The sequence below is a fragment of the Pristis pectinata genome, chromosome 10 (genome assembly GCF_009764475.1).
Source record: "Pristis pectinata isolate sPriPec2 chromosome 10, sPriPec2.1.pri, whole genome shotgun sequence".
NCBI lineage: Eukaryota > Metazoa > Chordata > Chondrichthyes > Rhinopristiformes > Pristidae > Pristis > Pristis pectinata.
Genome location: NC_067414.1, coordinates 41,745,625 through 41,761,575, shown reverse-complemented (window position 1 = coordinate 41,761,575; position 15,951 = coordinate 41,745,625). Strand labels below are relative to the sequence as shown.

Sequence of the window (15,951 nt, the reverse complement as noted above, 5' to 3'; positions counted from 1 at the left end):
GATATTAGTACAGATGGGGACTTAATGGACATTGCAGGTTGAAGGGCCTGTTTTTGTGCTGTATGACTCTGTGACTACATTAAAAAAAGCTAAAATGTTTAAATTATTAATTTTTTACAAACTCAAATTCTGAACCGTTTTAAACAGTGACTTAAATAAAATAAGATATATTTCTTTTTCTCTAACAGCTGGTTCTTCCCACTGAAATGAATAGCACTGTTGTACTCCAGGTTTAACCTGGCACAGATTCAGCAGGCAGATTCCCTAGCTCTCAGGCTAGGAAGTTTTTGGAAGTCTGTGCTAGCCCGTCAGATTCCAGGAGGTGTGATAGGTTACCTGCCGGCAGATCCAGGCATATGTGGGCGGAAGGTCTGCCCCAGTGTTTCAGATCAATGACCTTCTCAGTAAGTTGGCTCGTTTAACTAAAACAAAACAAAATATAATCCTCTCAGCAATATTTTGTTCTTGCTGCCTTCTCCAGGGAAAAACATTTTTGCTCTGGGCTCTATCAAGGCAAAAATGGAAGATCCACCAGATCCCCTGCCAATCTTCCAAAGCAAACAACACACAACACAGGACTACAAATGATATGTTCTTTCATTCAGTCGACTGGAAATAACTTCAAAGTTGGTCCATTAGTATCTTAGCTTTAAATTGTTCCAAACATTTTTTTTAATTCCATACATACAGTTTACTGACAAATACAATTTTTAAAGTAATCCTTCTGCCAAGTTATTTTGGTGAGGGAGAAAGGTCAAAATGTAGCTGTCACCCTTTATGAAATTGTCACTCATTCATCTTTTCAACTGTTATCTTGTTTGCAGGGCCCGCAACAGAGGATGTGGCCAGTGGTGTCCGAACAGTGGGGCTCCTATTTTGTGGATGGTGTCACAGGGCTAGAGGGTGAAGGTGAAACCCAGGTGCATACATGGTGCAGCAACAACATTAACACTTACAGCACCATTGCTATTCCCAGCCTGCAGGCTATAGCAGGTAAGAAAGAAAAAAATTGACAGCAGGTTCGTGTAAATTCCCTGTGGGTCAACCTAAGAAATAGTAAAGGACAGGAAACATAAATAGGAGTAGTTTATGCTTACTTACTTCCCCAGCATGTTAACTTCCCTTACCCCTTAACAGTGGTTACTGTATTGTACTGAATATATAGGTCAGCAAATTAGAGGAGAATATAAGGATAATACTGTAATCAAGGTGGGCAAATTTTTGATCTTCACATTGATTAGGAAAAATTAGTTTGGATAACATTACTGCAGATGCTTATTTATTGATTTTCTTCATAGATAAAGGACTTGCCCCCACCGAACTCAATTTTTACACAACTGTACCACATTTGCAATCTGGCCTGAAGCCGGTCTATATACCATTCCCACATAAGTTAGAAAGGTTCAGGTGTCCCAAAAGGTGTCTCTTGCCTGCAGGTGCTCAGATCAGTAGTATGTGGGATGGATGGGCAGTTTAATTCAAGTAAGGGCCAATACTGAAAAAAAACTCTTAGTCTCCCAATGCTAGAGAGGGATCTATTCAATCTGTTTTAAAGGAAATTAATGAATATTTTAAAGAACAATTAAGACATAGTGGAAATGGCAGAGAAGTATTTCTCAGCGGATAACTCTTTTAGAAAGCTTTCAAAGACCAAATGATGTCATTATGTAAATCTCCATGATTCAGTTCATGTCCGAACAGTAATAAATATGAAGATCTGCAGGTTTCATTCACAATCTGTGCCTGTAGCTCATCCCATCCCTGATGCAAAACACCACTGTTTGCGATCTCTAGTATAAGTATAAATATGGTATGGCCTGGGGAATGTTACCTATATTAGTGTGATGTACTATGAGTTTAATTATGATTTATAATAAAAGTTTGCTCTATGTTGGGTTGAGGAATCCCCCAAAGGAAGGAAAGCAACCGTCACTATACTTATTTAATGCTTACAGAAACATTGCCAGGAGCCTGGAAAATACCTTATTCCTTTCTATCAATAGCAGAGGGGCAAGACAAGGTGGAAACTAGAGTCAGCAGGTCATTCAGACCCAAGGGCAACAAAGCTAAACCTAATCCAGATGAAGAAATCTCAGTGAAAGAACAGAAGAAAAAGTAGTTCTTTATGTTAGGAATGGATAAAGAAAAGGGAATTTCTCACATGGAGTGGTGACGATATGGTGGGGCAGTGGTAGATCAAGGATAGGGGGTGACTGGTTGGTGGTCATTTGCAATGTTTACAATTGCATATATTTGTTTCTGCAGAAGTCCTTGGAGTGTTCAATGAGTGGAAAATTGGCTTTTGCAGGTGCTACTGTACATCATGACCTCCAGGTCTGTTACTCAGACTTGGGTGTCATTGCAATATCACCCTTCACAAAGACATGCTTTGAGCAAACTTTTCCCTTCAGTTTACATACCAACTCACTGATTGTGCCTATATAAATACAATTTAGAATTAATAATAAATTTAAGGTCAATGAATTTGCTTTAAGGTGACACATTTGGGGAAGAAAGTCAAAAATCTGCAGGCACAAGAAGTCTAAGGAGTTCTTATTTGGATACCGAAGGAACAGCGAAGGTTGTCAGAGTAAAATGTGGTGAATTTGGTGCAATTGCGGGATACAAATCCTCTGTCCACACAACTCTGATTGGCATCATTAAGCTGACCAACCTAGAAAGGTTGGCAGGAATGTGTTTCATTACCAGATTGACTTTCTATTATCAATACCATTTAAACATTATTAACTGGAATGTGCCATTTTAATATAAAATTCAACACCTTGGGGGGCATCTTGTCTTTTTGGTATATTTGTATTGGAATGTGTCAGTGTGGTGATGCTCCATCTGAAAGGAGAATGTATTATTTTGCATATTATTTGGCATAGTATCTGATATTCCTCTGATGATCATTCATGGAAATGCCAAATAATATTTCATCCTATAGGCATATTTTTTTTACTTTTTCCATTGCAATTAAACAATGATATGGAGGATGAGAAAATTACTTCAGAATTTTCAACAGATCCCTAGTACAGAGTCTTGGTGTAGTTTGTTTAATTCCTTTCGTCCTTCAGGGGAGTGAGGAAATGTTATCCTAATTCTATGATCTGGAAGTCTCCTTTTAACTCAGCAGTTAAATGCACCTGTGTGATACCAAGCCAGTACAGACAAGGAAGGTCACAACTTTGATCTCTCATCTGCACTAAGTTAGCTACTTGGCAGCTGGTATTCACATCCCTGGGGTGCATTGTCACTGTTGAAGGAGTCCCGCACATTTCAAACCTCATATTTTTGTGTAAGATGCTTTTTCCTCAAAGACTGCAATAGCTATTGATATATGTTTGACAGAATCAGTAGGTTGGAACTTGCAGTCTACTATAATAGTTTAGAAGCACTTTCACATTCTTTTAACCTTTACTTTGATAGGAATGCAAAGAACCTATTTCCTTCAACTTTACTTGAAAGGGTGTATTGTAGTCCTTAGTACTTTTATTTTCACACCTTATTTGTAGTTCTTCTAGGATGAATTACTTTTGGCTTGAATGGAAAGACTTAATGTAGCCTCAGAATTCTGGAAAGTGCATGATGTAAGACATTAAATTATCAAAGCCTTGTGCCAGGGAGGTTTTGCAACTTTCTCTCTGGATGTCTTTTTAAAAAAACTCGTTCTGCCAGTATATTAGTCATTGCATTAAAAAGCTATTTGTTACACTGACAAAGCTGGCAGTTTAATTACCACCTAGCAATATCTCACTGCATCTAATGCTTTTGTATGTATACACATGCTTGCAGCATTCGCAGATAGTCTTGTTTTGGATTCAGTCAATAAAGTCAAAATTTTAGATCCCCTACAAATTAAATCAGATTAAGTGTCACCACTTCCCAGTATTTTGCATTAATTCCTTCTCAGAGCTGTAAATAACCTTAATTTTTTTTAATCTACTAATAATTGATAAGTTTAAATAAACCTTGGTGTGCAGACATCTGCAATACTGTAAAACAATATTGCATTCATCATAGAGCTTACCATTTCTTTATTGTGAATGTAACTAGTACTACGTCAGCTAATAACTTTGCATAATAAAAATGTTCCAATGCCTCTAGGCCTTTAATCTCAGAAAGCTACAGATCTGAATGCAGTCTGTGTTTTAGCTTGTATGACCTCCCAGCATTCATGTTAGCTACGGTTTACACAACTTAGCCTGATAATTAGGTTGTTGAGCAGTTTATTAATGTTTCATATCAATTTTTATTCATTGTAGACATGTTCTGACTAGCAAGACTGAAACTATGAGATTCCCTCAATGATTTTACAATCTATAGAGCTTCAATGGAATTGTAGTAACTCAATCCAGACTTTGGTGGTATTTTAAGCCTGCGATACAGTCAGTGATGCATCGTGGCATTTACAAGGTGAAGTTAATTTTAACAAATTATGAGATGAATGGAGAAGATAAAATCAGTACTTCCTGCAGTGCTTAATATAATAAATCTTTGACTACCTTCCTGCTTTTAGCGCCCACAGCCATTACTTATAACAAACAATGATAAAACTAAGATACATGGTTCATAAAGACTTTCAGACAAGACAATGTATCTTTATTAGTCACATATACATCGAAACATACAGTGAAATGCATCCTTTGCATAGAGTGTTCTGGGGGCAGCCCGCAAGTGTCGCCATGCTTCCAGAGCCAACATAGCATGCCCACAACTTCCTAACCCATATGTCTTTGGAATGTGGGAGGAAACTGGAACACCCAGAGGAAACCCACGCAGACACGGGGAGAATGTACAAACTCCTTACAGATAGCGGCCGGAATTGAACCCAGGTCGCTGGCGCTGTAATAGTGTTACGCTAACCATTACACTACTGTGCGTAAATGGCAGTAAATTCCTATTAAGCAAATAGCCTATGTTCTGTATATTAGATACTAAGAACATACAGTGAAAAGCTAGATTTATATTTATTACTAACAGAATTGTCCATATTTTATGTTATCTTAATACATTGCTTTTTATTTGTTGAAATAAAAAAATTCAGTGGCTATAGAAACAGAAAATGCTGGAAATACTCAGCAGATCAGGCAGTGTCTATGGAGAAAGAAACAGTTAATGTTTCAGTAAAGAAGAAACGAGCTGCTGGAGGAACTCAGTGGGTCAGGCAGCTCTGTAGATAGAAATGGACAGTTGATGTTTTGGGTTGAGATCCTTCACCTGGACTGGGTTTCAGTAAAACTGGGCAAACTTCATACTTGTTTTATCTCTAACTTTTCCCATTTCTGAAGAAATCTGTCCCCTATGAGGATTAGGACTTTGAACTTACAGGTCCTTCCTAGCATACAAATGCTCGACATATGTACAGCCCATACATAGAAATGAATGTTTAGGAGACAAGGGGCATGGATTTGCCAGCTGCTGCTGGGCTGCAAGCATCTTCTGCTACCTGGGAACTCGGTTTGTGGCAACATTTCCGACTTGCGAACTGTTCGGGTTACAAATAGTTCACAGGAGTGGAACCCTGCAGTAACCTGGGGACAACTTGTATTGTTTTCTTTATGTATATAGTGAACTGATACAAAATTGAGTTTAGTGATTCCTCTCTGGCTTTGTCTCATCACATTTTCACTTAATGTTCCTCTAGAAAGATTGTAAACATGCACATGGGGGAAAGAATGGGATGTCTGGTTTGGATCACAATAATGTACTGCTCAGCCATCTAGTACTCCTCACTGTCTTCCATTCTGCTTTTCCCACTACATAGTCCTCACCCTTTCTTCTACTGCCATCCATTCCCCCACCTGACGTCACTGCCAGCTCTTCTGCCTCTTCCCCCACTTAAAGCTACCCATTGGTTCCTCTCCCTCTGACATCCTTTTGCATCTTGCTCCTTAATTACCACAAGTTAATGTAAGCTAGGTGGAGAGAGAAAGTGAAGAAGCTGAACATTCACTCAAAATTCAGATTTGCATTTTTGCTCTTAGATATACTTCAGGATTTTTCTCCTGTACTAAGTTTAGTTAAAACAGTTCCTGGAATCCTAAATAATATGAAGTATTTTAACTTACTTCGCTACATTAAAAGAATGCTGTTTACCTCTGGTCTTTATTTAAGTCTTCTTTTTAGTTCTATTTTTATTAGTATTTTATGTCAGGATCTATGCCAGATTTTGAATCTTACAAGTAAATGAAAATGAAAAAAACTGCAGAACCTAAAATAGTTCTGACGAAGGGTTTTCCACCTGCAGCATTAAATGTCTTTCTCTTCCCACAAATGTGGCCTGACTGCTAAGTGTGGCCATCATTTTCGGTTTTTATTTTGTTTTTATTTTATTTTTCTTTTATTTTCCTGTATGAACATCTGAATTTTATAGTGGAGTTATATCTACCTCTGTATCTCTCAAGTAATCCACACATGAGAGATAACCTAATCATTAACAAGATAATCACAATGATATAACAATTACACAGTTATATACAGTAAAGTGGCATAGCTGATTTCATGCAGTGCAGCAGGACAAACTCAGCTGGGTTCAATTTAATATAATAGAGTAGGATTATAATAGCATAATAGCACTGGCAGAAATGGAGCAGAACTTCCGATTTCCCCATTCCAAACCCCCGAGGTGGGATCATTTAAATAATTCAGAGGGATGCCAGAATCTCAGAGCTGCACCCTGCTGTGCTGATTTGTTTTATTTGGAGGACAGGGGTTCAGGGAGCGAGATTGCAAAAGACTAGTGTGAAGGAATACATGTAGCCTCACTGAAGACAATTGTAGATGATCTCTGACTGTGACCCCAGAATCAGAGGCAACTACTGCCTAAGATTGCTGGTCCAAGGCCAATATACGATCCCTAGAAGAGCAACTGTACCTGGTTCCTTCAGACGTTCAGTGTACTCCCACACTACTTGTTTGAAATTAACCTAATAAATGGCTTCAAGATAGCTTCAGAGGGGGTTATTTTATCTGATCCACCTTATAAACATACTCAAAAAGGACAACCGCATGTCACATTATGATTTGAGTTTAATATAGCTCGAGAGACTCGTTTATGATATGAAGACTATGGGATAAGAACCGAACATGAGCACAGATTAATTATTGGCTACAGGGAAGGAAGTAGTAGGTGATCATATGATAAAATTAACAGTGATATTGAATGAAGTGTGCCAGGAAACTTCTGCCACATGCCTTATCACTCCCAGCTTCAAGTATACATAAGTAACCTAGATCTGCAGTAATGTCAAACCAGCAAAGATCTTTTGAGGTTAGTGTGATAAGTTTTCCACCTGTGCTGTATAGTGACGATTGAAGTTTAATGTGAATAGTTGTAAGATATCATGCATGTTAGCAAGGCCCTACTTAAATTGCATTCATGCAGAAATTGTGGATTCCTCAATATTCAACTGATACCCTGTGATATTTTGACCTGGGCCATCAGTATCACATTCACTCAATCACACATGGACTCTCTCCCTCTCTCTCTTCTCTCTTCTCTCTTCTCTCTCAATCACTCTCACACATTAAAATGACACTGCTATAGGTACACAGCCTGGAAGGGAGAAGAATGGGGAACAGCAAAAAGAAAGTGGTTGCCATAGAAACAGCATGCAGCATGTGCATGTCTGGATCAGGAGTTAGTGACCATCAGAGAGTACGGAAAATGGTGGACATGATGGACAGGATGTTTCGGAGAGTGAGTTACTTTAGTGAGGGACCTTTTACTGGATTGAGTGGTATTGGAGCCATGCCTCATTGAGCTGGTGTGTGCAAAGGAGTGAAGCAGCCCACCACACTCCTTCACCAAATCACCACCTCTGGCCCATCAGTGCCAAGAGGAACACCTTTCACTCTCCAGTACACACTGAAGAATGATAGGTGACAGCTGAGGAAGGACAGTGGCTGGTTCTTAACAGGAACTACAAGTCAACACCATTATTAGCAAGTATGAGATGTTTTTAACAAGTATAAAATATAATAATGTAGTTTAAGCTATTTTCCTCTCAGAAATAAATCTGTCCACTGATTTCAACAAATTACCACTAAAAATAATAAGTTACTGTTACTCATCTACACTTTTGTCTGCTTCTCCACAAGTCAGCTACAATTTTCTGAAGTTCCTGCAATTTAGGTAAGGTGTTATTTATTAGAAATAAAAATAGAAGGTACTATAGCGGCTGCTACCGCGATGTGAAAGCAAGACACTAGTCGGTGGGCTGCAGAACAAAAACTGATTTATTTTCCCACCTTGCGCGGGCCTTTTAAGAGCAACGGTTCCCGCCCACCGAAAACGGAAATGATGTATGCGCTACGTCATCAAACTTTTCCCGCGTGGGGGTTCTCCCCATCACTCGGGGAAGATGAAGGCCCAACGCCATCTTGGGCCTCGCCGCTCTGATGATGCGCGACCCAACCGCCAAGCTGGTTCACTTGCTCGGACGGTGAGTCACTACAGTATGTTCATTTCATTGGTAGAAGAGAAACAAAGCAAACTATATGGTGGAGACACAAGAGGCTTCAAATGCTGGAATCTGGAGCGAGGAACTCAGTGAGTCGAGCAGCATCTGTGGAATGAAAGGAATTAAAGTCCCGAATTGAGTCTTGATGCAGGGTTTTGACCCGAAGCATCAACAATTCCTTTCTTCCCACAGATGCTGCTCGTCCTGCTGAGTTCCTCCAGAAGATTGTTTGTTGCTCCAAAATATATGGTGACTATGTTGTTAGACCATTGAATTTCGAGTCCCCAGGAGTTGCATTGTGGTCAGATTAGATCTTAAATCTTTAGTGTGAAAGCAAAATACAGTAAAACTCCAATAATCCAGCACAATCAGAACCTTACTGCTGGCAGACTGGCAGATGTTCTAGACAATTTGATGTAATTCAAAAGGTTGGACAAACTTGAATTGTTTTCTCTAGAGCATCAGAGTCTGAGGGGAGGCCTGATAGAGGTTTATAAAATTATGAGAGGCATAGATGGGGTAGATAGTCAGACTCTTTTTCCCCACTTTGAAATGTCAAATACTAGAGGACATAGCTTAAAGGCGATGTGTGGGGTAAGTTTTTTTGCACAGAGAGTGGTAGGTGCCTGGAGTGGGCTGCCAGGAGTCATGGTGGAAGCAGACATGATAGAGGCATTTAAGAGACATTTAGACAGGCACATGAAAATGCAGGGAATGGAGGGATATGGATCATGTGTAGGCAGATAGGTTTCGTTTAATTTGGCATCATGGTCTGCACTGACCATGCGCTGAAGGACCTGTGCTGTGCTGTTCTACATTCTATGTTCTATTCCCAGCACACTTTCAATTCACTTTCTTTTAGACATTATGCAGTAGTGTAATATATTTTCCAATGAACCCAGTAAATTTAAAGAGAGCATGGGAAACAGAACCTGGTGAGTTTAAAGGGAGCAGGAACTCAGGCTGCAGTATGTTTAAAGGGAGAGGGGAAAATAGGCCTCTAGTGAGTTTAAAGGTAGTGTGGGAAACAGAGGCCTGGTACTTTTAAAAAGCACAGGAAATGGGGCCCGTGTGAATTTAAAGGGGGCACAGGAAACAGAACCCTCAGCCAGGTGCCGAACAATGGGATTTTCATACAACTGGATACCAGGTTACAAGAAGTCCCTAGGTTATGACAAGGGTCCATTCCTGAGAACTGTTCGTAAGACAGAAATGAACAAAAGCGGCATGTGGGAGAAGATCACAGAAACAACTGTGATGGGAGAGTGAGCAGAGGCAAAAGAGCAACCGCCAGTGAGTGACTGACTCTGCTCAGCGCTCCTAGCTCTGCTCAGCTCAACCCAACCCCCGATTGTTGTGGCTTAGAGTTTTGGGGGTGGGGGTGTTGGGGAGAGAAGGCAGATGGAATTGCCCCGTTCCTACCTAGCAGGAGATGCCTGCAGCAACACAGCAGCTGACAAATCATTTTCCATCCAATCCACTGCTTTCCCAAATGCTTGTTCATACATACAGAGTGTCTGTAAGTCAGGAGGAGCTGTATTGGAATTTTATTTTACTCTGTATGTTGGAAATTTGAAATGTGGAATGCTCTCCCACAAAATCCAGTAAATGCTAGCTCAGTTATTAGTTTTAAATAGTGAGTAGCTCCAGTGGTTCCTGGAAAAACTGGGATAAGAACACCACTCATTTCACCACAAAAAATTCTAGCTGAAGTCATATAACCAATATAAACCACAATTACCCAGCTATTGACCTATGCGGAGCAGGAGTGCCAGCTGCCCATTTATAGGCCTTCCTAGAAATTCAATCAGGTACACAAATAGGCATCCAAGGTATGGTAAAACTGAGGAAACACTCAGGATTGAAGGAACACGTAGTTCATAGACACTTTAAACTTGCTTTCCTCACTTTGATAATATTCCAGAGGTATATTAGCAGTAGAGCTGCAAATATATAAATTATTTTACTGTAAGTCGCTCATTACAAAATATTTGATTTTTGACATGTGATTTGTCACTATTTAGACAATTACTTCAAATTACACTCAAAGTATAAGAATGGGAAAAAGAAAGAAAATTGAAATTACAAAGAAAGACAGATAATAAATATCAAGATCAGAATACCGATCTTGATATTTATTCATTTTCATGTTTGAATTTCTTCCTCTTCTTTGGTCAATATTATATTACATTCTTAAGTTGGATCCAGATGCCGGCGTGCTGGAAAAGAAGTGTAACCGTGCCTAGACATTTTAACCCCAAATTCTAGCCTGCTGGCCAAAATTACCTCTGGATTTGAACTTCTGAATCTAACTGAGGTGTACAGATTTATAAAATGCCAAATGAACGCTTATTCCAAAAAAGCAATCTCAAAGAATTTATATAGCTTTCAAGGGAAGTTCAGTTTTATTGCCAAATGATGGCTTTACACTATACAAAAAATAACTAAAGAATGAGAATCAAACACTGTAAGAAAGAAAGCTTGAAACTAGTGATTTGCCTATTGGTGTCATTTAATGTAATTAACTTCTTCATCAAAGCACAGGTCCACCTGAGGTGCTCCACCTGGAATAGGCTAAAACTACACAAGGTGACAGAGAATACATACAGAAGGCTGCTATAAACACATCACAAGATAGTATTATGCACAATAAAACTGATGACTGCACAAACAGTTGATTCACAACAATGAAAAAAAATCAAGTTTTCAGATAGCAACTCAGAACATCAGAATTTAATGTAGATTTGGAAGAGGAAGGCTTTTGACCCATTGGGCTGACTTTTCCACCACATTTCTATCTAAAGGCAAAAATGACTCAAAGAGCCCTAACACTGTAACACCACTTGATTCACCTTGCTGGGAGTGATGGGGATCCTGCCAGCAATCTGCACTCCCTGATCACTCACCTCTGCCACAGGAAAACAGATTGGGAATCAGCAGGGGCTGCAGAAGCACTGCCTCACTACAATTTCTCTCCTGAGAGAGAATGCAGCACTTCATGTTAAGGCACCAAAGCCACTTTGTATCCTTCTGCACTCAATATTTTCAGAATATAACCCACTTCCACTTCGTTTGCAGACAGAAAGTGCTGATAATGTTTCCAGTGTGGCTAAAAACAATTCCTATAGATCAATTTTTTGTTGCTTTATTTGTATTATCACTATTTCCTTTGTCATTTACAATGTTCAAGATGAACAATAATAAGACCTACACTTCACTCAAGGTTAGGTTTTATGATGAAAGATTGCATTAAGAGTTCTTCCCAAAGTACAAGGATGCAACTTAAGACAGGGTACTAAATTTTTGGAAACCACAAAGGTTTAGCTTCAGGAATCAATCACATACAAAAAACATCTAGAATTTAGTAAGGACAAATTAAAGAGCAATAGTTGAAGTCCTCCAGTTATTGACTTTGTCAGAATATTGTAAACCAGTTTGGAAAGGAAGTGATAATCAACTGAACTCTGCTATCAGGAACTCTTAAGAAAACCCCTGCTGACAGTTTTTTCAAATTTCACCATCAAAAACTGGGTGCAAAGTGGCCACACACTGAGAACTTCAACAGACCCAATACTAATCCTGACCTGTCAATTTACTAGGATTTTAGCAGTGTCCCTGCAAAGAATTTAAAATGTTGCAATCCATTCTAAATGCATACTGTACCCAAATTTGACATCTTCATTTCAAATATTTGAGAAAAAAACTAGAATGAAACAACCACTTGAAAGAAATGTCTCATCAAAGGTCCAACAATTAAACCCCCTGGTTTCAGTCCACCCATGAAAGAATGGACTTTGCTCAGTCAAATCTGAACGGGATGAGAAAGATTGGCTTATGTCATGCTTAAGTGGAATGTTAAAAGAATCGCACATTATATGCGTGATAAACATCTCACGTCTGAATCCCAAGAGTTCTACTTCAAAGGCAATTTATCTGAACATCAAACTTCTAAGAACCATCACTTAGCTGCATAATTCAAGGCACTTGCTTTAACTTCAGAGCTTTGCTTGTTAGCATATTTTTTGCTGTAATCCTATGCCAAACAACAAATAAATCCTATCACATAATCAATAGGATTATCAATCAATCCTATTGCAAACCTATCAAAAACTTCACTATTTTCCTTTTCCTCTCCTGCTTTTCATTGCCTCTGTACCTTCTTAAAACATTATTAAATGTCAAATATCTTTCAACCCCATAAACCATTTCCCTCTCTCGAATAATGCTGCATGTCTTCCAGCATATTTCCTCTCAAGACCTATTCCCCACTTCCCTCCCACCCCTGCCACCACCATCCACATCCTAAGTTCCAACAAACTCCAATCTACCATTGGCATTGTGGTTCACAGTTAAAAGTTTAAGTGATGCCTCAACATGAAAGCATCTAGAATTTAGTAAAGACAAATAGGAAGGAGCAATAGCTAAAGTCCTCTAGACTTTTGCCTGTGGTCTCAGGTGGGTGCTACAAGGTCACAAGGGATTCATTAATATTGTCCTCAATTTTGTAAACATTATTTCATAGAACAATTTTTTGTATAAACTAAAACAAAAATGGGGCATTTTACTGAAAAAAAATGTAACTGATGCTCTTAAAGGGCTAACTTGAGACTATGTTTATTTATGATATGGTAGGTTAAGTGGCTATCATAAATTGCCCTTGGTGCAGGTAGAGGTGACAGGAGAAGCAATGGGGAGTTGATGAGCAGATGAGCGAGGACAAGTTATTGGGAAATAAGTGGGGGAATGGGACTGATGGGAATGGTCTGAGAGCTGGCATAAACTAAATAGATCAAATATCTCCAATGTTGGAAGAAAATATGAAACATTACAACAATAATGTGTATTTTCTCCCAGTTTAAGCATGATAAGCAACTTTCCTTTAGGTGGTAGATTACAAGTGCTGAATATATTTTGTTATTGGTCATTTACTTCCCCTGTCAATTTCCTTTTGTGTGCTTAGAACTTTCTAATACCTGGTTCAGTTAAAACACAGTTTATGTAACTGTTGCATTTGTCTTCAAATGACAAGTTGGAAATTGTGACATAACTATTTGCTTTACTAATAAATCCAGTGCCATATTTCTTCTATCTAAAGCAAAACTTATTAAATTGATTTATACTGTACTCTTTGTTATCTGTACTATCTAAATTTGAAAAATAAAATCAGTGCCTACTAACAATCATAGTACTCATAACCAGCAAATTGGCATAGTTTTCTTTGTCATGCAAGAACCCAAATACTAGTTTTCTGTAACTAATTTCATCATCAATGTCAGTCAGTTAATTAGTGACTGACATTGATGTCTCTGCTGGTGGTCATGCATGGGCCATTGGTACAACGTTGATAAAAACTATAGATTGATCATTACACATAAAGAATAGGCCTTATTTATAGGTACATATAGTTAAAGGGTGCATTGTTGGATCAGCAGTTTCTAATAAAATTGGAAAGATGCCCTCAGCCATTTAAGATTATTCTGGGTATTTGATAATCTGCTTAAAAGGATACAATAAAGTTCTTTTATAGTTGGTTTCTTTCATGTGGTCTCTGCAAATTCATTTGAAACATTGCTAGCATTGATGCCTTGGTGCTTGTGAAATAGTTACAGATTAATTGGACAAACACTGCTGCAGCTAAATGTAGTTTGAACAGGTTATTAAGAAATGGAAGTATAATGGTTCAGTTAATTCATATTTCTATGTGTTATATGGAAATATACTATTGCTGTTCTGATATTCCATCTATAACTACAAAAACTAAGTCTGATAGAGATAATGTGTCCAACTGGGCCAATGCACTGTTTTATTTGTTTATTTGCAGACTTGTCACTTGATCACAAGTTCCCCAGGTTTTGTCCAGGAAAACCAAGATTCACTGGATACTATCCAAGGCCTCCCGTGCCCCTCGTTCCAAGACCCAGTGAACCAATAACACAAGAATAAGCATGCGAGAGCTGTTATCTCAGCCTGTGAAGAAAAGCAAGACCCTCTCCAAAGCAACACATGTTTTGTCCCTAGTGTGGCTACTGTGCATTACCTCCATAAGAGAAGTTTCTGTACTGTTTAAGTGCATTTAGAATCAGCTAAACTGATGGTTTTATTTTTGAAAAAAAGCTGTTATATCTTTATTTTTTTTAATTCCTCTTTCGGTGTTAATGGTTGTAAGAGTAGCATAAATCAGTCTAAATATAGTTTAAGCCTGTTGATTGTGACACTGGTGGAAGTAATGTAATTCCATTTATACAGGGGCACTATACTAATGAAAATGTTTAGCAAACCATTTTTGATTTAAAAGGAAGAAAAGTCAGAAGAACTGTCATTTTGATCACAATAAAGTCACACAAAAGTAATGCAATGATGTGTTTTGATGTGATTTATTTGATCATGTTGTATGTTTATTAAAATTTTTTAAAGTATTTACCATGTACTTTTCCAAGAGGTGAACAAGCAAAGTGCTATGGTCGACTTGTATTTAATCACATTAGAACCAAACTGAAATGTTTCCCTATGAACCATATTACCTATGTTCTAATTAAGCGGCATCAATCGCATTGCCACGAGATTGGTGACTGAGTTGTCTATTTAGAAATCTATTACGCTGTTGTATATTTTATGGATGTAAAATGTAAAATACAGTGTAAAATAAACATCTCTCTATAGACACTGCTATAATATTGGGGATGGGATAATTATTTTGCTAATTCTATTATGTAGATGGTGAAACTCTATAATTGGACCAAAAGTCATTTCAGTGTTCATTTTTGCTGTGTTCCAGCACAAGGACAAAACAAAACAATTGTATTGTGCTACATAAGAAGGTTTGCAAGTATTGACTTTTGACATTGATAGAAGTATTTTTCAATATTTGGTGAATAGATCTGACAAATTATTGATTAAACTAAAATTTTAGTATTTGTAGAAAAATATTGACCTCTGCAATTATTGGATGCACTTATTGTATTCTGCTTCAATTCTCAGTAACTGCATAAGTCTGAACATGTTCAACAATGCATTGTAACAGCTACTCTGTTTCCGATGTACTTTGTTAAAGTGATGTGAGCTGTGAGTCAATCAATATGTAAACATCAGCTTCATCTTTGGTTTTGTATATTAAAATAAAAAGGCTAAAAAAATGTTTTCCATAATTAAATCTTTAGGAGAAATCTTTTCTCCTCTAATGTGCACGTTTATAATTTCAAAGCCTCCTTTAATTTTGTTTCAACACAGATCTTCAGAAAATAATACAAGTTCATCATATAAATCAAGTAGTAAACAGCCATTCAGTCAGGGGACCCATGACACTGGCTAGAAGTGCACTCTGGACCTCTCAAAGTCCATGTATATGGGATGGGGATAGAAGAAGTTTTGCACTAAATTTTGTTCCAATTTGCTTCCATTTTGATATGTTCCTGGAATCCACAGAGGTCCAATATTGGAAGGTGATCATGGTTGCCTTGCATGTCCTTCCACTGTTTGGAGTCATCAG

The 15,951-nt window shown here is 38.1% G+C and overlaps 1 protein-coding gene across 1 annotated transcript in view; it reads left to right on the top strand.

Annotated features, from left to right (window-relative positions):
• Positions 1 to 15,658, top strand: part of nt5dc1 (5'-nucleotidase domain containing 1) — a 423,262-nt gene extending 407,604 nt beyond the window's left edge. The window contains exons 11-12 of the mRNA XM_052024297.1: positions 825 to 993; positions 14,287 to 15,658. Of these exons, the coding sequence (XP_051880257.1) occupies positions 825 to 993; positions 14,287 to 14,408 (291 nt within the window). The 3' untranslated portion in view covers positions 14,409 to 15,658. The remainder of the gene's footprint in view (positions 1 to 824; positions 994 to 14,286) is intronic.
• Positions 15,659 to 15,951: the final 293 nt, after the last annotated feature.